This window comes from Lepisosteus platostomus, chromosome 11 (genome assembly GCF_059453375.1).
Source record: "Lepisosteus platostomus isolate fLepPlt1 chromosome 11, fLepPlt1.hap1, whole genome shotgun sequence".
Taxonomy (NCBI): domain Eukaryota; kingdom Metazoa; phylum Chordata; class Actinopteri; order Semionotiformes; family Lepisosteidae; genus Lepisosteus; species Lepisosteus platostomus.
The window spans coordinates 25,792,533-25,819,392 of NC_142621.1; the positions used below are offsets into that span (position 1 = coordinate 25,792,533).

The following is a 26,860-nucleotide window of genomic DNA, read 5'->3' on the forward strand; positions in this document are numbered from 1 at the left end:
TTACTCCAGTACCTTTTTGTGCCTTCTAGCTCTGGTCTGTTTCTTCAGCTGGGCCTGTCGCACCTCCCTCCGGGCATCTTCCTCTATTCTCATATGTAAAGCCCTTTCTCTGATTTTCCACATCTGTAGAGCCGTCAGTGAAAAGGCAAAGCAGATGAGAAACAGCAGAAAGCTAGATTGTGTTGAGCACAAAACAGCTACGCTACTAGACATTTATATTTATATATGTCACCTGCTTATAGGTGGTACATTAATTATTGAGGATTCTGTTAGATCATGTGGAGCTGAATCTCTCCCCTTTTTACAATCTAGCAATTGAGGCCTTTTGGCATTTTTCAGCATATTAGGAGCATTCAGCAGCTGAATGTGGTCTGGGAAGCCCAAAGACAAAATAACTGGGAAAATAACATACCATACAGCAATGTACAGTGAAAATGTGAAAAAAAACAAGAAACATGATTAAACTGATGTAGAAAACCGATGAGGCTAAATACTTTATATTGATAATGCTGGTGATTTGAAAGCTGATAAATCAATGAAAGGGGTGAATAAACTATGTGTTTTAAAAGTGAGTTAAGCTACAGTGTGGAATGTAAGATTCATAAAAGCATATAAAAAGTGTCTGAAGTCTAAGTGTGACGATACAGTAACATGATTCACTAAGGGTATCCACTCTGCAGAAATCTGTTCGGCTGGAAGAGGCGTATAAAGTATAAGGTGAGAGAATTTTTTTAATTCGCATTTTGCAACATAAAATGCTTAATTACTTGTCAGAAAGAGAACATCTTTTAAAACAGTTATGCTAGAGATCCTGTTATCTTTTGCTTGCTCCCCAATCATGCTGTATTTACAGAGGTGTCACAAGGTCACTTGCCAGAGTTGATATAAATGTCTCTAATCAGTTTAAGATGCAGAAGGAAACCAGCTATTAAAGATCTGTCATCCAGGTGATGACCGGGAGCAGCCCTGGGTCAAAATAAATCAAACTGTATTCTCATACCTCATCCTGTCTGCTGTACTGCAGACCTCTCAAACGCTGTATTTCACCACTGCATATCTCCTCTGTTTTCGGAGCTCCTGCCTGGTGCCTTCATAAACAACAACAGCAAAGAAAGCTTCATCCACAAGGCAATGTCAGACAGCAGCAGAGGAATTTGTGAATGTGGTATTTCCGTAGAGCAAATGTTCATCTTTCGGAAAACTTTGACTCAGTCAAGACTTCCACTTGCTTGCACAATTAATTAACTTAAGGCAAACCTTTACTTACAGTTGTATTCTTGACATCTAATGTTTAAACATAACAGTAAAATATTTACACATATTTACAGCGAAACAAAAAAAAATGTGATACAAATACAACAAATCAGGAATCCAAAAGGCAGGAACTTGCTGTTAAAGAGTGAGGAGCTTCTGTATGTTATTACCTGTCTCTGTTAGCCATAAACTGGTCTGAAATATTCTTGGATCCTTCCTCAAGGAGCCATTCCCTCACATCGGTGAAGCTGATATCCCTGGGAATCTCGTTCTGCTCCTGGAGCTCCAAGAACTTCTTCACTATTGTTTTCTGAAAGCCAGCACAGCCTTTTACTAGAGTGCCACACTCCCTTCATTGCAAGGTTCTCCTAAGCACTATTATAGCCGAGTGTGCACTTCAAAACCAACACTGACTTTTTCCATTAGATTTTTAATTTGAACTCACACCGATAGAATGTGTTTGCATATGTATAAGAGTGAAGGCTGAGCTACTGTAGTTTGTTGATCTAAACATTTCAATTTAAGATGTATATCTTGGATACAGTGGTTAACCTTGTTATCTCGCAACACTGGGGCCAGGGGCTCTATTCTGAGCCTGAGGTGATTTGTCTGTGTGGAGTTTGTATGGTCTCCCCATATTCACATGGGTTTTTCACGGTTTGCTCTGGTTTGCTCCCACAGTCCAAAGCCATACTATACTGGTAGAAAAAAAGGTGTCTAATTGGTTCTAGAGTGAATTTGTGTCTGTGTGTGTCTTGCAATGGACTTAATTCTGGTCAAGGGTGTATATCGTCTTAAGCCCGTTGCTTTCTGGGATAGGCCCCTGCTCCCTGCAGCCCTTAGATGAGGCGGTTAGATTAGATGACGTGGATGGAAAGGGATGGATGGAAGTTCAAGTCGTTTTTCAGCCTTGTCTGGCAAAGAAGACTTATAAATTCTGTTTTGGACTACACACAAAAGCTGCCTGTATTAACATGTGTTTGGAAAAATACATTTGTTTGCACTGAAAATGGATTAAAGTCTACAGCGCAGTACAGATAAGCAGTGAATGCTCCGATTCGGGTGGTACAATTAGTGGTTTACCACAAAGAAAAACATCCAGATATATTGCCCAGCCTCAATGAATAAAAAAACTATCTTTTTTTAACTCTGTTATCGTGAACAGAGAAGAATACAAGGCGACCTGTTTCAAATATTCAAAATCCTCACAGTCAAGTCTGCTTGTTGAACGCTGACTTCTTTCAAGAAACAGCTGGATGAGACTCACAGACCAATTAACAAGTAATTACCAAACAGGCTTAAGAGCTTCCTCTCATTCATAACTTTTCTTATGATATGAAACCCATATCCTGCATGCAGAAAGGACTATATGGGCTATAAACAACACAAAGTATCATGAAAAGATGTACAGTATGGCTGAACTAACAAGAAGAAGCTAAAATAGGCTAGAGCAGTGACAAACATAAGCAACAACATCATCAGCGTCAAAACACTAAAACAGAAATGAGCTTCATAGCAATTAGAGAAGAAACTGAAAGAAAACATTGAAATTGATCCTTAGAATACAAACACAGTCAAGGTAGAGACTTCCTTGAAGATGACATGATGACAGCAGTATATTCAAAAGTGCATAATGGAGAGATCTTATGGAAGCCTTCATCTAGAAACGTTACTGATTGCGGGCTGGATAAAGGCAGAAGTCTATGATGAAGAGTCAGAATCAGATGGACGGTTGTTTAAAAACATCACACTTACCTGTTTAGTCACATAATTTTTGTCATACTGCAACTTCACATTGCTAAGGTAGTTATGATATTGATTGTATTCTTTCAAAGAGCAGAGGACCTGAAAACAGACAAAACATGTTTCAAGTACTGTCTAGGAGGTTAAATGTTTTTATTTTTATTTTACAAATCTAGAGCACAGTCAAGTACTCTGTGTTTGAATATTTATTGAGCATAAGGACTTTAGCACAAACCATAGGCCTGCTTTGATTACATCTACTATTACATGCTTTGATTACAACCAAAGGCCTGCCCACCGAATACATCTATGCTGGAGTGCAGACATGAGTTAAATCACGCTACTGGAAACTATTACAGCTAAATGAGCTAGAACCTGGTCTATTTTTTTTGACAACACCTCACTCCTTCACCATACCAAAAAAGCCTCATTCTTTGCACAAACTCCAAACAGCCTTACTTTCTCCTGCTCATTGATTAAGCCTCTGTTCTGCAGAGACTCCTGCATGCCCTTGCGATGGTAATAGGTGCGCAGGTGGGGGTCATGGAGGCTGTTGTACTTCGAATCCAAAAGGAAACCGTGGGGATCAGTCAGAGTGAAGTCAGGAGATGGCTGGTGCAGCTGAAATAGAAGGTAAGTATTTTATTAAAACATGATATGTATAGGTAAACACAGATATGTATCCCCCTATGTTTCTGAACATAAAAATGAGAATGTTTTTTTTCTCCCCCCTCCGAAGGCTGTCGCCAGTTTCTTGGAAGACTACTCCAGAATCGCTGTTATCATTTTTTTCTATGTTCTTGAAAATCAAATTCCAATTTCTCAGTCATTGTAGCCAACTAAAAATGACTACATTGCAAAAAGACAGTAAGCACAATAAGCTTTAAGGCATACAGTACAGCTGAATTTCAATAATGTGATCAATATACTGCGTCTAGAAAAATATATAACCTTACTCCTGATGTTATATGCACAAAGATGTCAAGGGAAGACAGTTTGCTTACAGTTTTATCATTACAGCAACCACATTATACTAACACACACAGAAATGTGTTAATGTGTCCCAGGTATCATTTCATATTATACAATTTTACATGTTGGTTTACCCTTAAAAAGAAAGAAAACCATGAATAAACGTCATTTTTTACAATTTAAATGTTTGGATTTAAATAAGAATAAATGTATTCATGCTTTTCATTTTAGGTTACACTTACTTTCTCCGAAAGAGCAGTCCTGCAAAACTGAGGTTTAGACCCTGGGATTAACGGCAGTTTAGTGCCGACGGGTCTCTCCAACAGCTTCTGCTCTCCCTGCAGTGCATACAGCATGGTATAGCAGCCCTGAAACACAGAACATAGCTATCGTACCTCACAGAACCACAGCCAAAACGCCAGAAAAAACAAGCAGAGCTGATGGCAGAAATGATTTCATCTGTCACAGAGTGAAATAAAATGGGTGTGGGGGCAACAGCAGGTATCAAGGACAATGTTGACTTTGCATAGAAGTTTGTATAGAATGACCAGTGACTTCAATGAGGGTGGTAATATGTGTCTTTCTTTGTTCTGGGGCTTCCTACTGATAAAGATGCTATTGCAAACATTGTTAATTACCACACAGTTCAGAGAAGACACATGGCATGTCAAAACTGGCCTAGCCGAGCCTCAGACTGAGGAGGTAGATCTAGAACATAACAATTCTAGAAAATCTAGAATGTTCTAGAGCAATCTTACACCTGGCCATCTGTATATAGCCATTTGATCAATGAGCCCCAAGAAGTTAGCTCTGCTTACACCCAAAACTATCAACCCCCCCCCCCCCAAGAAAGGTAGGGGGGCTTTAATAACCCCAGTGACAGAGCCAGAGCACACAGAAACAGAAGAAAAAGGAATAACCAATTTGTACCACAGCACCCAGGAGAGGGTTTGGACACCAGGGACTCTCTACAGTGAGCAAGGGAGGAAGGCATTGTCTTCCTCCCCTCTCTACTCAAAAAATTGACTCAGAGACAAATGGGGGGGGCATATTAAAAAACGGACTCAGCCAGGACTGAGGAGGATCCCTAAGACTACACAGAGTTTCTTTGCTATGACAGAAGCAGGCACACCAGGTCTCCAACTGGGGCTGGGTTTGGGAGAATATTTGCAGCTGGACTTTTCCTTTGGAACTCTGGTTTTGGTAACTGGGGTCAAATGGGGCTCTTGAGCTGGTCTGCAATATGTTCTGTGAGTAAGTAAGTACCTCTGGTGGATAAGTTGTAATATTTGTTCTGTGGATTAGGCTATAATAGATACTGGAATTGCAAAGTACTGTAATACAAATGGAAATTATGTAGGATGACTTCTGGTCTGTGGATGCACTAGTGGTTCTGGAAGATAAAAAGAACTTGTTGCTGGGGGAAAAGGTCTTTAGAATTGCTAGGTGGCATAATCAGCTACAAAACTAACTTTTAAAAGCAGTCCCTGCATTTAAGGGCCACGGTTCCTGACATATCTTTTTATAGATAGGTAAGAAGAGTTACCCTAGGGTGTTCAGAGGGCTAAATCAGTTCATAACATTCTTTTTTTTTTCTTCTGCACAAACGAGTTGATTCTCTAAGTCTGTTTAGAGTTTTAGATTGGGAAGGCATATTCTCACCCGAGACATTTTAAGACAACAAAAGAAAAGTACAGTACGTATATTCCCATAAAATACAGAACACATAGCTGGAATTTTTAAAATCACGTTCCATTTATTTTACCTTCTAGAGCATTTAAAACAGTATTAGAAATATTACTACGAGGTGTACGTTTTAACTGTTTTACTAAACCTTACATTTTAAAGCTAAACTAATGCTGATTTTTTTACGATTCACTACCTAAAAGTTCAAATATTTAAAAGTATGGATAATACACTCACAGCTCCAGATCCCGGTTTCTTTCTCTCCATTTTAACCCTGATCTCGTTCCATTAATCCATTAATCAATTAATCTATTTTGAGAAAACAATTCCGTCGTGTTCGTGAGCGTTTAGACTTTATTTTGTATAATTCGGACTTGAGCATAAACCACTGTATAACCAAAATGTTGTCTATTATAACGTCAGATCTGCAAAGCAGTTGCCTTATCTGACGTATCCAGCGTGTACAAGTTAAGTAAAGACGTCATTAAAAGCTGCAGCAGGGAAGCTACAGTATTCGTCCCAGGACGGACTTGTTTTTTTATATATATTTATAATTAGGTTTTAATTAGAAAATCCAGACAAAAAGGCGATGTCCGATTTAATGTTTAATTTGAATGTCGCCATTCTAACTCAAAGCCTTCACGGTATCAAACCTGTGTGGTCACACGTCCCAAACAGTCTGGCTCTGCCAGTGGAGCCTAGAGACCCCAAAATATAACACACGGTTTGCCTTTTAATAATTTACACCTATAAAAATAATAATAATAATAATAATAATAATAATAATACAAAGTAATAAACACTTGTTTTAAAAGCGCGGACTGATTAGTCATTTGTACAGAGCAACATAACAAGACAGTGGCCACAGTACATACGGAAATCTCCAACTGTACTATATTTAAAAACTATATCTTTTTTCTGTATATCAAGACCTAGTTTTCAGTGACTACTGCGATGTGCCCTTCCATTTCCTAACTTAGTTATAGAAAGCAAGTGGAGCTGCTGAAGAAAATATCCTAAAAATAACTACTTTTTGTAGTGTTCGTAATGTGACGAGGGGTCCGGTTCACCTTCAGACTTAATTTCCTATAGAAGTATATTGTATATACAGTAGGTTTTATAGTCTTATAAAACCCTTTTTTTTAAGCGTTTTATAATGCTACTCTTGCACTCTGCTGTCTCCTAGTTCCTTTCAGTTGGGCTTCACCGGTGAAATAAGGATGAAAACACCCTCTCTCTGCCCAGTCTTGCTTTTTGGCGGTTGATGTGTCTGTATGTGTCTTTTCTAGATATGTCTAAAACGACACCTAATATGCAGGAAGAAGCTGTTAAATTGGTAAGCTGGTATCTGTAGCTGGGTAGCTGCAGAAAGGGATTGAAAACGTACAGACATCATTTTGGGTGCGACGGTAGGATGACGTCACAGCGGAACGGCCATTTCACGAGGTTCTTAATTCCTCAGTCTCGAGATGTGTTCTGGTTGTTTTCGGTTTGGCTGAAGGTATTTGTACGGTAGCAATGCCGTGCTTTAAATTTCATACTTGGTTATTTAAGATCCTCGTTTATATGAATACACTATATTTATGGTATATAAATTAGTTATTTCTGGATAATCACTTCAGGAGCTCACTTTATCCCCTGAACAGTAGTCACTGTAAATATAATTTGTCTTTTATTTCCCAAAACAATTCAATATTTCCCACTGTACTGCATACAGTATTTAGCCTCTAGAATTTAATTTGCTCAATGTTAGTCTTGAAGCATGTAGTTAGTACTGTGTAGGTACTATCATTTAACAGCATTCATGAGATACATTCAAACAGAATATTAATTCCATATATTCAATTGAATCTTTCAAGAGAACAACCATTTCCCTGCGAAATTAGGCTTTTCTCTGTCACTTCTCAGGTGGCTCTGACAATCAGCTGCCGTTAAATTGTGGCTGTGGGCATCTGTTTCAATGGAGTTTCTACTCCCTCTTTAAGTGTGATATTAGAAATACATATTTTTTGCTCAAAAACGTCTTTTTACAAATTAAATATACAGCTATAAACTAATATGATGTTTCGACTGTGAAGCCTTCTTAAGGTCTGTGAGACACACCTGAAGAAGGCTTCACAGCCGAAACTTTGTGTTTTCTCGGTTCTCTTTTCAGCATGGGATAAACCTATTGTTCCTTTACAGACTACGCATGCTGACACAGCTACCCATCTGCACTGCTATAAACGAATATAGCATACAATGGCATTTAATTATAACAACTTATACTTAAAGAATCTTTTGTTTTTAATCCACAGCATAATATTACATTATGAAAGACAGTTTCGTGCAGGAAAAAAAAGCACCTTTACATTTACCTTTATTTATATAAAAACTAGACTATTGTCTAAAATAGTCTAAATTGGTAAATTGTGCCATGAAAAGTTCATTTTTCAGTTTCCACTGTCTACATTCCCGGGCACGGCTTATATGTGCGTTAATATTTACCTATCGGATTAGCAAAGGTTAAAATGACACAATTGAAACAGGATGAGGAAATGTGCACAAACTCCTCTGACATACTCATGAGAGAGAGTCTTTCCCCTCTTGACATGCTTTGAGCTTATAAAAGAGAGATAACCCACTGGAGAAGAACACGACTGTGAGTGACATCACTGTGAGGTCATAGGCATTGAGCAGGTCAGAAAATCAAGACTTCAAGGGGAAACTCAATACTACCCAACATTAGAGACATTCCTATTTTTTCAAGTGCCATCTTGATAATGGTTTAAGTTCCTCAGATATTTTTTAACTTCAGCTAGGCGTATGGCCTTTGACTTAAAAATCAGTAAATCGTTAAGGAATGCTGGAAGGTTTAATAGAATTAAGATATTCTTACCAGATCGAAACACCAGCATGGCACTGTAACCTTATTCTTTATAGAAATGTGACCATAAACTCTCTCTTTTAAACTGTACAGGCCTATTACAAAGCCAGTCAAAGTGGACAGCTCCACAGAGTAAACAGTCATAAAATCCAATGCTTCAAGTTGATCAATAATGTAGTAACTGTACTGTATATGAAGATGTGGTGATTGTTTTTATTTAACCTTAACCACCTGTTCTGAAAAGCATAGGTTGTCTTGTGTTTTGGAATACGTAGTCTGTGGTGTTATTGATTTAGCTAGTAAAAATATATATTTAATATTCATCCATTGCGTGGTTTCTGTGTAAAGTGCTGTCAGCATTACACTATTAATTTATTACAAAACTGCTGTGAAAACAAACTGAATGATTATGTTTAAAAGACACTGGAGATCACTTGGATTTGCCATATTTTGAGAAAAGTGTAGCGTTGAAAGCTAATACACACGTGTAGTTGGATATACCTATCCATGGGTGTATACTGTTAACTCCAAGGAGTCGGATTTGAGTCATAAAATCAAAATACAGCATAACCATTCCATTATTAAACTGCGCGATGTCATTACTCCTGATAAACAAACCCTTTAGCCGCATCCACAGAAACAGAAGTCGCAGATATGTGCCGAACAGGAATACTAGTATCAATATAATGTGCTTGATACGAACTGCCTAATGGGGCCACAGGAATAATTGAAGGCAGGTCAGATCCAGCACTTTTATTACAAACAAGCCTTTAAAGAAACACAAACAGAATGTACTTTTATGATTTGAAATAATTGTATATCGCCTCAGCAAAAATAATTTGACTTTTTTCCCCCCCTCCACTTTAGGCTTTGACTGTATAGGTTCAAAGTTGTTTCCTGACTTTTGGATCTTAAGCAACAGTGAGGGTCATATATTCAGTACTTCATTTAAAAAATGTTTTTTTAGATGCATGACTTTCTCATGATAAATATCCTTTCTAAATACATTTCACTTTTGCTATTAAGGTCAGTACTGAATAGTTTAAGAAAAAGTAAAGGTTTATTCCATGCTGAAAAGAGAAGAAAAGAAACAAGAACTGACACCTGAAGAAGACTCTACAGCTGAAACATTGAGTTTCTTTTCTTCTCTTTTCAGCATGGAATAAACCTTTACTTGTTCCTCTGCAGCCTATGCGTGTTGACGCACTAACTACTTGAGCAACTGCAGAGTTTTCTTACATATTACTTACCACCATTTGCTTTGACTAGGAAAAACTATGCAGTATCTTTTGAAAAACAGCCCTTTGTCTATTTGTGCCAGCCACGTGTTACTGGCAGTCCTCAAATGTGTCAACTACCGCGAGGAAGGCCTTCCACACTCCAGGCCTGCTTGTGCACACAGCCCCGCCTCCTCTTCTCGTTTGACCGATCTCTCGGTTCGTGTCCGCGATGCAGGTCCAGTGCTGACCCCCACCCTTCGTCACACACCACTTGGAGTGCTCCACCATGATGCTGAAAGGCCTGGCCTCTGGCAGCTGCATAGTCTTCACGTTGTACACCTTGTGCACCACAGAGCAATTTGACGGCAGAGGCTGATGAAGCTTCCCCCAGCTTTTGGCAAAGAAGTCGTCTCCTAAATAGTTAACCAGCAAACCTGAATAGAGATCTGAAATGGAACAGTGTCACAGGTTCCATGTTAGAATCTGTCCCAGGCACACTTTCTACCCAACCAAAAACAGGAAGTGCACTACAGTAGCTACCAAAACGTCAAACTGAAACTGAGAACAAGTGAATGTGTATTTCTCCCCCCTCTCAGGGGTGGATGCAATAAGAGGTTCCCTTTAATGAAATCATGGCTTCAGTTTAGCATTCCTCACAGAGCAGTAACACTGAAACACAGGTAAAACATGAGGTTTTCTCTGCAAACATGTGGCTCAACAAGGTAAAAAAGTATTGATTTCTTGCCTCTTTCTCTTCACAGACTGTAGTCTTGAGTTTACTGATGCGGTCCATTGGGAACAAGAACACTATTTTACTTGGCCTTGGCTTCCAGATTCTGCAACTTGCTTGGTACGGCTTTGGATCAGAACCCTGGTATGTGCCTTGTATTCTGTAGGAGTAGAAAACCCAGGAGCTTTTCCTAACAGACACTGTAGGTCACAGATCATCAAACATAATTTGTGAACCTTTAATATCAGTCCTATTCTGAGTTATTTAAAATTATTAAGCAGGTACTGTCACTATTAAACCAAACATTTAATCTTATAAACCTGAAATACAGTCGCTGTTTTATGCATATTTCTAGTTTGATACTAGTTTTCCTTCTTGGTTTCTCCTCAGGATGATGTGGGCTGCTGGTGCAGTTGCAGCTATGCAGCTATACCTTCCCAGCAGTCAGTGCTCTTGTATCCAGGACAGCTGAAGCAGACCAGCAAGGTACCCAGGGCAAGAAAAAAGTCGCTTTGTACAGAAACTCAGCTGTTGGTTTCTGTCATCCATCTGAAAATGAAAGCACTATGTATTTCTTGTACTTGTAATCTTGCAACTTCTCTGTTATGCCACAAAGCTTTGTCGTGAAGTCAGACAGATCTATTCTTTCACCCATTTGGTTTGACAGTTCTGTTTGAAAAGCTCATAAATATCCAATGCTCCATCCACTAAGAGAGAGCTCAGTAGTCTTAAGTGTAATGGCTAGATTAGAGGGCATCCAGTATGTTTCTTGATTGTCAAAAGATTGGCCTGTGAAACTAATTAAATTAGCTTAAGCTAGTAATTAGTTGTTAATACAGTAACTAGGAGTTTTAGGGATCTAAAACCCAGAAATCTTTTTGGCCTTGAGAGCTGGAGCAGAAGATCTTGTCTTGATCGTTGCACTAGCTAATCTAATGTTTGTGCTGTGCTTGTGCGTTCTTAGCTCTCCCTGCTCATTAGAACTGGCGAGACAGTGAAGAGAAGCACAACATGTTTGCAGTCAGTCAGTGAGGTTAGGTGCAGTTTTAGTCAGGGGGCTGTTCCATGTCTTGTCCTGTGCTAAATGCCAGCATTGGGGGTTAAGACTTTTTAAAATAAACTAAAATGTACCCTACATGTTTGTCCTGTACGTATCTTCATGTGATCCTGCTAGATTTCTGCTTACCTAAGTCTTCTTGTGAATGGTGTGTGGAAGGCTGACGGTCTCGTTCTCTTATAGGTGTGGTTCAGGGGATGATCACTGGGATTCGAGGGCTGTGTAATGGCCTGGGACCGGCGCTGTACGGGTTAATTTTCTACATATTCCATGTGGAGCTTAATGAACTCCCAGTGAGTAACAGTGGCCTAGGAGCTGAGTCTGAATCATCACATCACTCTCAACACAATCATCAGGTAACGTACAGTGTCCAGCTTCATGGAATTGTCATTGAAACTCGTCATCTTTAGGTTTGGGTGTCAGTCTCTCAGAATTATGCTCTGGAATGTGAAATGTAGTCAAAATGGTATATGGTGAAACAAATATGAAACCAGACAGGTAGGATTTTGATGTTCAGTTTCTATGTAACCATAGAACTTGTCTCTATCTTATAAAAGGGAATATCATTCTTCGCAGGACATGTTACCTGTCATGCCAGTATCCCAGAGGAGTCTTTCATGACTTGCAGTACATTGTAAGAATGGTTAGGTTAACACACTTGGATGCAGATTTTGCTGTTGATCTTCAGATACTTTTAGTGAGGCACTAACATTTTTTTGCAGTTGATGTTGGCCACCTAATAGCTGGTATCAGGAGTTATAAATGTGATGTCTGTGGAGTGTATGGGTACAGGTCACACTCTCATGGTCCCCCTGTGCAGTCTTACCTAAACTGTGGTCAAGTGAGTAGCTGCGTTGGTATGTGTTAGCTGCAAGGAGACATGTATTGGTTAATCCCAGCCTGAAAAACAGGGGTAAATCCAACATTTCAGCTGCTGAGACGTCTTCAGGGGATATTTCATTTCACATAGCACATTGAATGTCTCAAGATTAAGATATATAATACCCCTAAAAATCCTGGGTTTGGCGGGCTTCATTCTGCACTTTTTAATTACCGTCCCTTTGTGATTTATTTCTGTCCACGCAGAGTTCAATAATCCCTGGTCCTCCGTTCCTGTTTGGGGCATGTGCTGTGCTGCTCGCCCTGCTGGTGGCGCTGTTCATCCCTGAGCACACTAACATGGCCCCGCGGAGCAGCACCTGGAAGAAGCATCTGTCAGCCCACAGCCACCCCCACAGCCCCCAGGCACCTGGGGAGGCCAAGGAGCCACTCTTACAAGACAGCAACGTATGACCGCTGTTGCTTCTCAGGCGGTTTCTAGATACATCATTCTGCCATTTTTTATTTATTTATGGAGATGCAAGGTAATGGAAATTCAACACGAGTGTTAAGAGTACCATTTTGTAATATATTTAAAAATTGTCCAAAGGCACTATTGCAATAGCTCTATTTATTGAATTCAATATAGTTAGAGAGGATTTTTTATACATTTTTGTCATAAATTCTACATCGGCATGGCTTACCCAGGGACTTGTGCCTTGTAGAACTGGAATGTTACTGAACACAGTGTGTTTGTCAGTCATCCTGCTTTGAAGCGGTGTGATAATATGGGTTGAAGTGCAATCGGTTCACTAGAGAACACTCAGCCCTTAAGAGCTTTACCTCTTTTTCTCTTTTGACCCAAGACAGACTTTATTAAAAGTCAGAATGATGTACAGAAAAAAGTGGTGTGGCCTCTTAAGCTTGTACATGACAAGGCCTTAATAGATGCTCTTGGGTGCAAAAGCAACATGCAGTGGGTCAAGAACAGTTCATTCTTTTGCGGCTTTGTTATCATTGAAAAGTGAAAAGGACTTGGAACTTCGCTTGTTCTACACATCTTCATTTTTCTGTTCATATCAAGCAGTTGCAGCATGCAGTGCTGTCTCAGTTTCTGACTACCTTCCCATTTTCACAGTTTCAGTTGCAAGTAAGCTTCTGCCCACCAAGAGGGTGGGGATTGCTGGGGGCTCATGTAGTTTGTGTCTCAAGAACCTTTATCTGAACATAGAGCTAGGCGTTGTGCAGCATCATGCAACTGTGAAGCTCAAGACAAAGTGCACAGGACCAAAAAATATGCTGTTCAAACTAGGGCATAGTAGTGACAAGATAATGACCTGGTGTGAATATGCCTTTTTTGAACTGTTATATTTATTAGAGGGCCTCAGAATATGAAATGAGTTTTGTGGCCTCAACTTGAAAGACGTGCATTTTTCTAAGTGGCCTTTTTCAGTAAGGATATTCGCAAGAACATGCTAATGTACCAAATAATAGAACATCAGATGTGAAATTCTCTGAAATATTTTTGTGTGCTCAATATATTTGAATGATTCCTTGAAAGATATTACTAGCGTGTAAAATATCGTAAGCTCAAATGTTTTTATTTTCCTTTCCGTTACGTACTGTGGTTATTACACTGCTTCACTGCCTTGTTTTTCTTTTAACCTTCAAGAAGATACTGTCATGGACACAGTTCTAAGTGTTGTAAATATAAAAGAGGTAAAGTTCAATAAAGTGGATTATTTTAATGTATGCAAGATGTATTATTTCATCTTAGTACTGTGTAACTCCCTTCCCTTCTTAACTTCAAAACATGCTCTGACTTTAGACATCTCAAAATATGATGCAGGATTCAACATTTGGATAATAACTGCTCCAGCAAGGTCTCCAGCTGTTGATTTAAGAATGCCTGGAAAATCTGTTGCATTGTGGTTCCTGATGACTAGAGTTGTGCACCTCAACCTTTTAAAAGTGTTCATATTTCTGTAATTGGGCCGAATATATAGTAGCTACAGGACTCTCACAAGCTTAGTTGGGCTCATCACTACCAGAATGGATACTGTGATGGGCTCAGTGGAGTAGTGGCACCACCCCGCATAGCTTCAGGTCTGTGCAAGAACACTGCCTTGATGAACAGATGAAGAGTGATGTCTGTGAGCGAGGAAGGTTCTCTCAATCTGACCGGCACTCCTTTAGTCCACATCAACAACTGCAACCTGCTGCCTCTTTATGGAGAGTGTTAATACCCTACTATAATGAAAACAGTAATTACAGGTATACAAAATATAAGACATGGCAGACTAAAACCAAGAGAAATTCAAAGCAGATTTTAATTAGATGGATTAAGCAGTTTGAAAGAGGCAATTTGGTGCTGCTTTTAATTACACTGGTACTGTGTATGATTAAAAAGGTTGTGGCTTTTCACAGCGTTGGATTGGTTTTCCTAGAGTCTCAAACTGCTGCTTTTCCCAGACCATAATCCAAATAGTACAAGAGTTCTTTCCTTCTACTGATATTCAGCAAATATAAAAGCACAGCAATAGCTGACTAAATAGAGTGGTTGTCTTCCCTTGTCCTGGAAGAACCCAAGGTCTTAATCACAGGTTAGCTGAGTTCTGCTGAATTCTATTTTTTTGTGTCATATTTGTAAATTTGCTTTCAACTATTAATACCCAATAAGGAAGCTGTTTAAGCTGTTTAGAAGCTGTATTAATTAGTAGTTAGAAGCTGTATTAATAAATAGTACAGTACTATTAAATTCACATGAAGCTAAAACCATACTGCAATACTTAGAATATCTAAAAACTGCAGGATTCAGAATTCTAAAGCTCAAATTACACAGTGGAGTAAAAAGTAACATTATGTTACTATACCTTAGATTTCACACAATATTAACTTTGCTTGTATTTAACTGCAATGTCCAGCAAAATCAGTCTTGATACAAAAAATGAGTGTAGATGCTGGATGTTTTCAGCGTGGAAAAAATATTTGAATATTAATACTATGATGTGCATATTGGACAATTCTATTTTAGTAGTTAAACCTTTCAGCTTTTTGGAATATTTCATTTTTACGTGTATCGCTTAAAGGAGTCCAATGTTTAAATGTTGGAACTCAATATTTTATGAAGCACTACTGCTCAATATAGGTGTAGGTTTTCAAAAATGTAGATCAATATGGTGTATATAATATGTTTCCATTTTTATTAAGTGTCAAAAATCCTTTTGGTAAATGTAACATCCCTCAGGCTACAAAGAAATTAGATATAATCACATATAGAAGCAGGATATGCACAGAGAAATAGAAAAGAACAACTTTGAAGTATCATCTGAAAGTTTATTTTACATACTGTGCAAAGAATTTGTAAAAACATTTAAAAACATATAACTGTCTTTCTAAGGCATTTATTGCCTTAAAACAAATGACATTTTTGTGGCTTGATATAAAAGATTAAATAAAAATACATAACATTGTCATCATTCTCTGTAAAAATTAGTTTCATAACTTTTTTTTAACTTTAAACAGGCTAATAAAATTAATAATTTGTACACATGTGTACAGTACCAATCAGATGAGATAATTATGCATTTACAAAGTATGATGCAAAAGTTAAGGAAAAACCCTTATTGTACTGTAAAATCTGGTAAGGTTAACCAGAAATAGCCTGCTTTTGTCTATATTATGAATGAATTATGAGGCAAAACAATGGATTTTCATTCAGTAATATTCCTTCCACAACATGCTAAATGGAGCCATGCACCCTGTCTGAGTCCTGCATGGTTGACTTTTCTTGTATTGTGTATTGAGATGCAATAAAATGGTTAATTGTAGCCGTAGTGCAAGAAGATGTTTAGTGCTCCCACTGCTGGCAGAGAGAAGCAGAGATGGAGAGAAACGTGCTGCTACACTGGTAGAGAAACATACAGTACTTCCCCAAAATCAGAACAGCTATCAATCCTACTGGGCAATAAACCTCCAAATAGTTTAGTTTAGTAGATTTATTGTACTAGATTTGTCGATGTTTAGTTAAATATTAATGCTTTGGCAATACTGTAATCCATAGGTTATTTCAATAAGAGTCTGAATTTTAATACATTTAAGGAACATGTCAGAGCTGTGAGTATCAAAGACACAATCTTTCAGTTTTATGTTTTAGAACTTCTATTGCAGAAAGATACCCAAAACCAAAATTATTCATTTGCAGATTTTGGCTTTCCACACATCTCCTCTTGTTATACCTGAGTTTGGACACTGTTTTTCACCTGCTTTGTGCTCATTTTCCCTCAGCTGTCTACCCCTTTGTGCCTACTCTGTCTTGTTTTCTCCTGCGCCTCATTTATCTGCTACTTTCCCTCTCTCCCTCACATCTTAAGAAGGCTCCACAGCTGAAACCTTGTGTTTCTTTTCTTTACCTTTCTTGATGGAATTAACATTTCCCTGTTACTTTGAATTTGAATGTCAGCACCTCTAAAATACAAGCCTGACCAACAGTTGTATGAGAGAATGCTGAAGATGGTTGCCATTTAATTAGCAGAGGCAAGGTCAGCAAAATTACATAGGTAAAATATGGCAAGAAGAAGAGGAGCCAGAGGAGAAAATTAAACACACCACAAAGGATAAAGCCTGAAACTAAATTATACTGAAACTAAATACAAAATAAAGGATTCCTGCAAACCTGCAGGTTAGTGGCATTAATAAACTGTCATAACATACAAAACAAATGAAAAGGAGCATATCTTTTTGGGAAGTCTTAATTTTTCTGAGCTTTAGAGGATTTAGAATTGCAACAGGCATGGTTAACAGGCTCCACGCACACCAACATTATTCACATCACGAAGGGTAATACTCCTGTATCCTGCATAAACTCATATTGTCTGAAGAAAAATAAAACAAAGGTATGACAATGAATTAAAGGCCTTTCAACGCCTTGTGAGTAAAACACAATGTTACAGTACATGAACATGAGAAGTTTAATAAACGCTGAAAGAAGGCGGAGAGCATTACCTATCTGCACACAGTAAACCTGAAAACCACTGTAAACGAATCTGTCGTTGGAAGAAATTATTAGAGACAGAATTTAGTAGGCATACAAGATTCCTGGTTTATGTTAAAAAATAAAGGTCTTTCTCGATGTATCACAGATAGAAACTTCCAAAAGGCAAGCAAAATGAAAAGCTTGCAAAGTCATCAGTCCGTCATTTGTGAAAGAACAATTAACACAGAAGTGTGCAAATAGATTCCATTGTCACAGAAAACGTAACGAAATCGAGCAGCAATACATGCAAAACATAAATAAAAACACAGATTTCATGTAAAGTGCAGGTGTGACCAGTGCATAAACGTCCTAAAACATCCCGGAATTGTGTTTCCCAACGACGATGTAGACCACAGGATGTTCCATAGTGTGCAGCTCTGCGAGAAAACGTGGAAGCCGTTGTCCAGGCTGAAGAAAGGAGAAAAGAAAAGGAAGAATGAAACCCTATTTCTAAGGACTTTTAACACTAGTGCTTAGACCTGAATGCTGGAGCTGTACATTTCAACTAATACCACACACACGTATTCCAAAAATAGAGATGGACGGTACAGAGACCGCAGGAAATCATCAGCTGTACAGATAAAACTTCTGAAGAGGCGCAGTTTGAGGTCAGCACACAGGAAAGAACGTTTACATTATGCCCAAAGACTAATAATTCCTTTTTTGGGACTCCTAAACGTGTAAACAATGCAACTACGGACAAAAAAGTCAGCTCGTCAAAAATGCAGAATTACTCCGATAGCTACTCACAATTACAAAAAGGATAGCATCACTATAAATGTAGATAAAGGAGCAAAAATATAGGTATCCACAAGGAACACACAACAACAACAACACAGAAAAAAGAAATACCTGTTGCCTTGGTACAATGAATCCTTGCAGTTGGTATCTGCAGATCTCACTCCTGTCTGTTATGGCTACTGCCACCTGCTGGTAGAAGTGGAAATAAAACGTTGCGCCAGCAACGGTAAAGGTCACATTAAGGGATGTCAATTTTAAATGTTAGTTAAAACTACGTCTAGTGATTTTGTGCACCACTGAGTGCAGATTACAACAAATTTAGGACCACCAAGTCTCAAACATAATGCTTTCACTTAATCTGAGCCATAGTTTACAACTTAAGATGTTTATGCTTCTATCTGTGAAAATAAGCACTAATTAGCACTGACTGTAACGGACTAACTGCTTATATCTAATATATAAGCGAAATAATACATAGAAATAGCTTCAGGGTGGATTGCCAATCATTGCCTGTAAATTACCACAACAAACAGGACTGTTGGAAGAACATGTATCATTATTTGGTGCATATAATGCATAATATAATGCACCAAATTAGATCAATGCATTCTTGGGCAGCATAGAAATTGAAATTCACAGGAAAGATGTATTCCAAAGGTAATGCAGACAGAGTCAAAGCCTGAACTACCATACCCATGAAATGTTTTGCAAGCTTAGAAGCATGGCACAGTTCAGATGACAGTAGGACTTAGATACAGTACTTAAGTCTTCAATTGTTTTTGGCATTATGTCTAAATGCTTTACATCAATGTCCATTCACCACTTCAGGCTGGGATGCAAATAAATGCATTTCTTAACAATATCCTGAAATGAGTGGCAAGGTCTTCTAAAGTCAGTATAGGGTTTCATTAATGAATATGAATAAGAGGTGTTTCAATACACCTTTTTTTAAATTAACAAATTAAAATAACATTATGCATTAATTATGTTGAGTATATTTATATTGACATCATTATCTCAAATTCAGTTCACTGAACATAGCACAAAGGCATAACTGAAAAACTGTTAAAAGACAAAAATGGACGACATGATGTGGTGGTAAGGACACTGTGATCTTATAAAGTTGAGCCTGGAACTGTATCTTTCTAGGGGAAAATTCCCCTCTACTTTTCTGGGGCAAAAATCAAAACAAATCCATTGCTATAGCAGTCAGCGATCTGAAATTAGATCTTTGTTTTCAGACCCTATTTCCATATCCCTCATGTGGCATTCCAAAAATACCCATTTACAACTTTACACCTCAATAACACCAAAGAAACAAAACAAAAGCACAATGGCAGTGAAATTCAGTCTATTGTGTCTGTGGCCCACTGTTCACAAAAGCACCCACTCTGGCGGCTGGAATGGAAAACGAGAAGCAAAGCGTCATTCTTTATTTTCTGAGCCTCTGCTCCTTTCCTGTAACTGTATAATTGTCAGCTGTTACTGTATCGCCAGTCTCAGCTGAGAAGCTGTTATAATAATGGTGAATTATTTACCGGATAAATGATTTCAAAGCAAAGCTCTAAATGAAAGCAAGCCCAAGCATGCATGACAACAAGGCAGTTGCTCAACACAACTGAAAGAAAGAGACTCAAAGCACTTCCTCAAAACCTTCAGAATCGCACACAGAGGGGGTTTCAGTGGCATGTTTCTACCATGCGTGTACCTGGAGACATCACACACAACTACAGTAGTCATCAGCTTATTCTGTTATAGAGCCAGATATCCTCAGATCTCTTAAAGCAAGCAAGGATCCAACTAGACAATACTGGGATCGATCCACCACTGCTGATGGTGTGATGCACTGTGTGATGCACTCTTCTGGTTCAGAAATTTCAAACCCTTTTCTTCACAGATTTACAAGGTACAACGCTGCAGAAGAAGCCGTATTTTGGATGAGACTTTAAACCAAGGATCGACCCACATTTTGGGCACCACAGATTCATATATTACCATTTACAAATGTGGGGGTTAGCCCTCAAGCAAAGGGAGAATCCAGAAAAGGTTTTAACTTCACGGCTTACTGATGTTCCCTCATCTTCCTCTGGATCAAAATCAGAACTACCCTGCTTCTACTCTACAAGTCAGCACTTCAGAGACATCGTTATTGGGACTTCTTGATAAATAACTTCGAGTATGCATCCTCAGACAGAGAAAGAGACTGCATCCATTTTTTTTTACTCTGTGCCAGCACGACGGTACAGAAAATAACAGGTTGTGTCCTAGGCTTAACACAGCTAACTTTTAAACAAATACAATTTTCCCCTAGCAACTGTCATCTATATGCCAGAGAAAGATAGACACACAGTCACCGTCATTCACTTATCATCGTTCCCTTCCACCTCCAGCAATGTTATTCTCTAATTTATAAAGTATAATAAACAATGTTACATAAACATAAGTTATTTCACAATGGTATCTGTTTCCATTCATGTTTTTATATCTATACTGCATAGTGGATTAAACAATATGTGATGCAACATGTGGACACTCATTTTCATAGCTCTGTCAACGTCAACACAACTCCATCAATATACATTTTATGCCTAATAGTGTATTCCTGTCAGGAATATTCCTGACTTCTGTGTGAGCCTAGTGCTGAGAAAAGCAGCCATTAAACAAGGTTAATTAGTTCTCACTAAAACTTTGATTTTAAGAAATATTGTTCAGACATAATGCGGAGGGTTAGCATTAAATGAGAGAGGCTGTAATAGAATAATGGCTTCACTATAGTTTTGGAGTAGTTTTAATATGCGGAATGGTGCTTTCCTACACAGAACTATGGGAATACCATGCTACAGTATACTTTTTTAAGGAATGTGCTCTGTAGTAATACCATGGACCAATATAATAAAGCACTGTGAAACCTTGTCAGAACCACAGGAAACAGAAGCAAAACGATTTAAAACCAAAGTGCAAGTGCAAAAACCACAATAAATCCGCCAAGGTGAACTTCGTTGAGATTTAACAGGTGAATTACTGAACCTGCACAATGCATTTACACCTTTTCCTCTGTTTGGGCCTCTACAGATAACGTCAATCTGTTAACAGGTCAAGAAGAAAAACGGCCAGGTTCTGATCTGCTGGGGAGGAAATGTGTACCGTCCCTGCGACCTGACAGCACAACACTCTGTCAGCAAGCCCCCAGCCTTATAGCTCTGGTCAGGACAAAGACCTGTAGATGCTAATTGTGTTCGACAGGCACAATCATACAGCAGGCAGGAGATTAGGAGAGTGTTAATTGCGTTCAGTGGCAAAGGGAGTCAGGAGGCAGCCTGGTGTCAGGGGAGTGGGCTGTGTTTGCAGGTGGTCAGGGGTTCCCAGAGGGTGGGAGGGAGCTTCACCACAAAGGATCAATTCAATTCAATTCAAGGTGCTTTATCAGCATGACCGATGGGTACAATCAGTGTTGCCAAAGCAAATAAAAATAATAAAATTAACATAGAACAAAGCAAAAATAGAAGTAATATAAAATCTACAGACGTTACAGACATTTACAACAAAGACATATTATAAAATACTGACATATACTGTAGGCAGCTGGAGCATTATTAGGAGACGGACTCACTGTTCCTCAGGCTGTGACAGGAGATCACATACTGGGCTGCCAGATCAACTGAGTTCCCTCCTCCCTCTCCCAGTAGGATTGGGACCTGTTGTGGTTTTGGCAGGTGTGGGAACTCTGGGATTAGATTTCTGAATTTCGGGAAGAATGTTTCTCTAATCCCAGAGTATCTGTCACAGTGCAGTAGGAAGTGCACCTCTGTCTCTATTTCTTCCCGCTGGCAGTGGGAGCACAGCCTGTCCTCTCTGGGCAGCCAGGTCTGCCTGTGTCGCCCAGTTTCTATGGCCAGGTTGTGGTCACTGAGCCTGTACTTCGTCAGGGTCTGTTTCTGTTTGTTATTTTTTATTTTGGTCAAATATTCAGCTAGTGTGTATTGTCTGTTTAAGGTTCTGTAGCATTCCAGTTTATGTTGTGTTTGTGTGTGTGTGTCCCAGTGTGTGAGATATTGCTGTTTGATCTGTGCTGTGATGTGGTTGAGTCTGGGTTGTGGTGCTCTAGCAGTGCTGTCCTGAGGCTGGTTAGTGTTGGTGTGGCTCAGGTCGGTGAGCCTCAGGACCAGCTGGCTCAGGGGGCTCTGTTTTGGGCTCAGCTCTTGGCTCAGCAGGGCTTTGTGGTGGTAGGAATTTTGGTCGCTGTTTTTTAGGTGTAGCCAATACTTTAATACTCTTTTCTGTATGTTTATCAATAGTGGGTACTGGCCTAATTCGGCCCTGCACCCGTTGTTAGGAGTTTTTCTCTGCACACGGAGTATGATTCTACAGATCTCCATGTGCAGAGTTTCTGTGGGGTGTTTGTCCCATTGGGTGTAATCCTGGTCTGTGAGGGGACCCCACACTTCACTGCCGTATAGGGCAATGGGTTGGATTACACTTTCAAATATTTGGAGCCAGATTCTTGTTGGTGGGTTGATGTTGAAGAGCCTCCTTCTTATTGCGTAGAAAGCCCTGAGTGCCTTCTCCCTCAGTGCCTTCACTGCCAGGTCAAAACTCCCGGAAGAGCTGATGGTGAGACCGAGATATGTGTAGCTGGATGTGTGCTCCAATGTGTTGTTGTTCAGTGTGAATTTGTACCTGTTTCCCTGAGGTCTGGCTTTCTTCTGGAAAACCATAACTCTGGTCTTGTCCAGATTGACTGTCAGTGCCCAGGTCTGACAGTACTGCTCCAGCAGTGCCAGGTTCTGCTGCAGCCCCTGTTCTGTGGGCGACAGCAGGACCAGGTCATCTGCGTAGAGCAGGAACTTGATTTCTGTGTCATGTAGTGTAAGACCAGGAGCTGCAGACTGCTCCAACATTCCTGCTAATTCATTGATATAGATATTGAACAGTGTTGGGCTCAGGCTGCAGCCCTGTCTCACCCCGCGGCCTTGGGTGAAGAATTTAGTCCTTTTGTTTCCAATTTTCACTGCACATTTGCTCTCTGAATACATTGATTTAATTATGTCGTACACTTTGCCCCCTATGCCACTTTGGAGTAGTTTATAAAACAATCTCTCATGCCAAATCGAGTCAAATGCTTTTTTGAAATCGACAAAGCAGGCAAAAATTTTTCCTTTGTGTTTTTGGTGGACGTGTTTGTCTATCAGTGTGTGTAGGGTGTAAATGTGATCAGATGTGCGGTGATCTGGCAAGAAGCCAATCTGACTTTTACTCAGGACATTGTGTTCGGTAAGGAAGGCCAGTATTCGTGTGTTCAGGATACTGCAGAATACCTTCCCCAGGTTACTGTTCACACAGATGCCCCGGTAGTTGTTGGGATCGAGTTTATCTCCACTCTTATAGATGGGCGTGATCAGTCCTTGGTTCCAGGCCTCGGGGAAACATCCGGCTGTCATGATGAGATTGAGGAGTTTGAGCAGGGCTTGTTGCAACTTTGGGCTGCTGTGTCTCAGCATCTCATTTATGACTCCATCATGGCCACAGGCTTTGCGTGGTCTGAGGGCCTGGAGTTTGTCCAGTAGCTCCTGCTCAGTGATTGGGGAGTCTAAGGGGTTTTGGTTGTCTTTGATAGCCAATTCCAAAATTTTGAGTTTTTCATAAATGGTGTTTTGGTCTGATTGATTTGTATTTGGGAGCTTTTCATAGAGATTTTCAAAGTATGTTTGCCAGATTGTTCCATTTTGGATGGCCAATTCTTCTGGTTTTGATTTGTTTAAGTTGTTCCACTTCTCCCAGAAATAATTCTGATTTAGTGACTCCTCAATTTCTGCAAGTTGTTTGTCTATGTATGTGTTTCTTTTCTTTTTCAGCGTGTGTTTGTAAAGTTTTACCATGTCACAGTACCTGAGTCGCAGATCTGTGTTGTGTGGTTGTCTGTGTTTTTCATTTGAGACTTTTCGTAGTGCATTTCTAATGTTTTTGCACTCCGTATCAAACCACTTTTCTTTTGCTTTTGTTTTTTGGTAGTTTTTTGATGTAGTTGTTTTTAGCTTAGATTTTGATGCTAGTTTGTGGAATAGGTGATTTAGTTTTTGTGTGGCCAAGTTTATGCCTAATTTGTTGGTTTGATACGGAGTGTTTAGGAATGTGTCCATCAGTGTCTGAATTTCGTCATCGCCCAGTGCAGTTTGGTATCTGTCTAGGCTGTCTGTGTCCCATCTGTATGCCTGGTTGAGGTCATACAGCTGGCTGGGCTGTGTCAGTGTGTCTCTGTGCTGGTGTGTTCTCTTCATGTAGAGTGTGATCTGGCTGTGGTCGGAGAGGGGAGTTTGTGGCCTGACAGTGAAGGCACTGATACAGGAGGGGTCCAGGTCGGTGATGGCGTAGTCCACCACACTGCTGCCCAGAGCTGAGCTGTAGGTGAACCTGCCTAGAGAGTCCCCTCTAGTCCTGCCGTTGACGATGTACAGGCCCAGCCCTTGACAGAGCTGCAGCAGCTCGCGCCCGGTGCTGTTGACCGTGGTGTCATGGCTGCACCTGTGTGAGGTGACCGGTGTGTGGTACAGAGGTGATTGTCCAAATATGTGAGTATTTCCCTGTGTGCTGGTGAAGTCTGCCAGTGTGCCTGTTCGTGCGTTGAGGTCACCACAGAGCAGCACGTTTCCCTGGCCCTGGAAGTGACCGATCTCCGTGTGGAGACTGGGGAGAATTCCCTCACTGTAGTAGGGGGATTCTGAGGGCGGGATGTAGACAGCACACAGGAAAACCTCGTTTTCTGTACAGATGGTATTTCTTTTGATTTTAAGCCAAACTCGTGACTCTTCTTTCTTTACTAATTGTATGGAGTGACTGAGCTCCGCTCTGTACCACACAATGATCCCCCCAGAGTCTCTGCCCCGGGTGATTTGGGGTTTTTTGACAGAGGGCACCATGATCTCCTTGTAGCCTGGGGGACAGTGGGTAGCCAAGTCTCCCCGACACCATGTCTCCTGTAGGATCATGATGTCTGTCTCCTTTACATCCTTGATAAATTCAGGATCAGTGCTCTTCAGCCCAAATGCTGACGAGCCCAGACCCTGAATGTTCCACATACTTATCTTTAGAGATCTCATTGTTATCGTTTGAATTATCTTTGCAATTTGTTATTGTTTTCTGGAACTGTATCAAATTTGTGTCGGACATTTACATCATCAACAGAAACAAGTATTGTGCTGGGTTTTTGTCTGTCGCTGTGGGTGATGGAAGTTCAGCTCATAAGCCGGGTGCAGATGAGGTTCAGGAGCTGCCGGATTTCTCCCAGCTCCAAACCACTCGGGACTGCTGGTCTGGCCAGGGCTGCGGCGTAGCTGTGCAGGAGGGGCTCGGTCCGGCTCTGTTGTTGTGCTGGGTGGGGAGGGGTTGTGGTTCTGGTCCGGTTCAGCTGCTGGTCTGGGTGAGGGGCATGGGGTGGGGCGCTGGTTCTGGTCCTGTTCGGTCGTTGGTCTGGGTTGGAGGGCTGTAGGGTGGTGCTGGTTCTGTTCTTTGTGGGTTGAGCTGGTCTGGGTTGGGGGTGTGGGTGCTGGGGCGTTCCTCTGGTAGTCCTCCTGTTTCTCTCTGGGATGCTGTTTGGGTGTCTGCCCAGTGTGGTGTCTTTTAGAGTTTTTGTGAAGAGTCCAATGGTCTGTTTTTTGAGGTGTTTATGGTCGTGTAGATGCTGTGGTCCAAGGGTGGAGTGATGGGCCAGATAGACGTTTGGGAGCAGGGCGCAGCACCGTGAGATCTCGGCATTGATTCTCTGGATGGTGTGGTGCTGCTCGTCCTGTCTCGGCAGCAGGGTGGAGATGACAATTCGGGCGCGAGGGAACTCCTGTATGGCCCTCTCTGCCACTCTCCTGATGGACTGGGCCACCTGCTCCCTCTGGGTCCTCAAGTCGTTGGTGCCGGTGTGGATGATGATGTGCTGAGGGGCTCCCAGTACCGACCTGGACAGCAGCTGCAGGGCCTTCTCTGTCGTCGGACACCAGAGCTTTGCTGTTTGTAGTCCTGGGAAGAGCCTGTGCTCATCGATGTACCTCCCGTTGGAGTCGATGAGAAGGGCTACTTCCATGCGTCTGCCTCTGGTGTCCAGTCTGCTGGAGGGGCGCTGTGCTGCCGGGCGGGGGGCTGCTTGGGGGGGTGCAGTGTGTGAGGTGGAGGAGTTGGGTGGGGCCGGGTGTGTGTGTGGGTCACCCTGAGTGTTCGGCAAGGTGGGTGTGCTTTTGGGCAGTAGAGTTGTAAGGGGATTTGGGGTGCCGGGGGGTGCAGTGGGTGTGGTGTTTGCTACGGTGGGGGTACTGGGTAAGTGGGAGTTGGTGGTGGGGGTTGTAGGGGTGTCAGGTTGTGTGGAGGTGGGTGTGTCTTTGCGGGTTGGTGGTGGGTGTTGTGAGTTGTGTGTTCTGGGTCTCAGGGCTGTTCTGTTGCAGTCAGGGCTGCAGTGGGAAGTAGTGAGTTTCCTCAGCTGGTCTTTGAGAGTCTTGCTTGTCCTCTCCGCGAGCTGCAGCTCCTCTCTCAGCTCTGCTACTTCCGACTGCAGCTTACTGTTGTCCCGCAGCAGCTCCTCCATCTGTACCCTGAGCTGTTTGTTGGAGGTTTTACATTCGTTCCTGTGTTTGTTAACCTCGTCTCTTAGCTGTTGTGCTGTCTGCCCCTCTATGAGTCTCCCCAGCATCAGCTCCTTGAACTCAGTGAAGTCCAGCTCCAGAGCAGAGAGTTTCTCTCTCAGGAGGCGCACTGTGCT

At 40.8% G+C, this 26,860-nt stretch overlaps 1 protein-coding gene and 2 long non-coding RNA genes across 3 annotated transcripts; 1 reads left to right on the forward strand and 2 right to left on the reverse strand.

Annotated features, from left to right (window-relative positions):
* Window positions 1-4,325, reverse strand: LOC148652248 (fibrous sheath-interacting protein 2-like). Its single transcript, XM_088597606.1, has 6 exons — window positions 4,212-4,325; window positions 3,457-3,618; window positions 3,010-3,099; window positions 1,425-1,564; window positions 1,001-1,088; window positions 1-123 (listed from the first exon to the last, which is right to left on the reverse strand). The coding sequence occupies exons 1-6, from the start codon at window positions 4,323-4,325 to the stop codon at window positions 1-3; spliced, it is 717 nt and encodes a 238-aa protein (XP_088453732.1).
* A 6,167-nt stretch (window positions 4,326-10,492) lies between these two features.
* Window positions 10,493-13,252, forward strand: LOC148652249 (uncharacterized). Its single transcript, XR_015925033.1, has 4 exons — window positions 10,493-10,615; window positions 10,862-10,957; window positions 11,712-11,884; window positions 12,615-13,252. It is a non-coding gene; the product is annotated as an uncharacterized LOC148652249 (long non-coding RNA).
* Window positions 13,253-17,423: 4,171 nt separating this feature from the next.
* LOC148652250 (uncharacterized) lies at window positions 17,424-18,314 on the reverse strand. Its single transcript, XR_015925265.1, has 2 exons — window positions 18,235-18,314; window positions 17,424-17,790 (listed from the first exon to the last, which is right to left on the reverse strand). It is a non-coding gene; the product is annotated as an uncharacterized LOC148652250 (long non-coding RNA).
* Window positions 18,315-26,860: the final 8,546 nt, after the last annotated feature.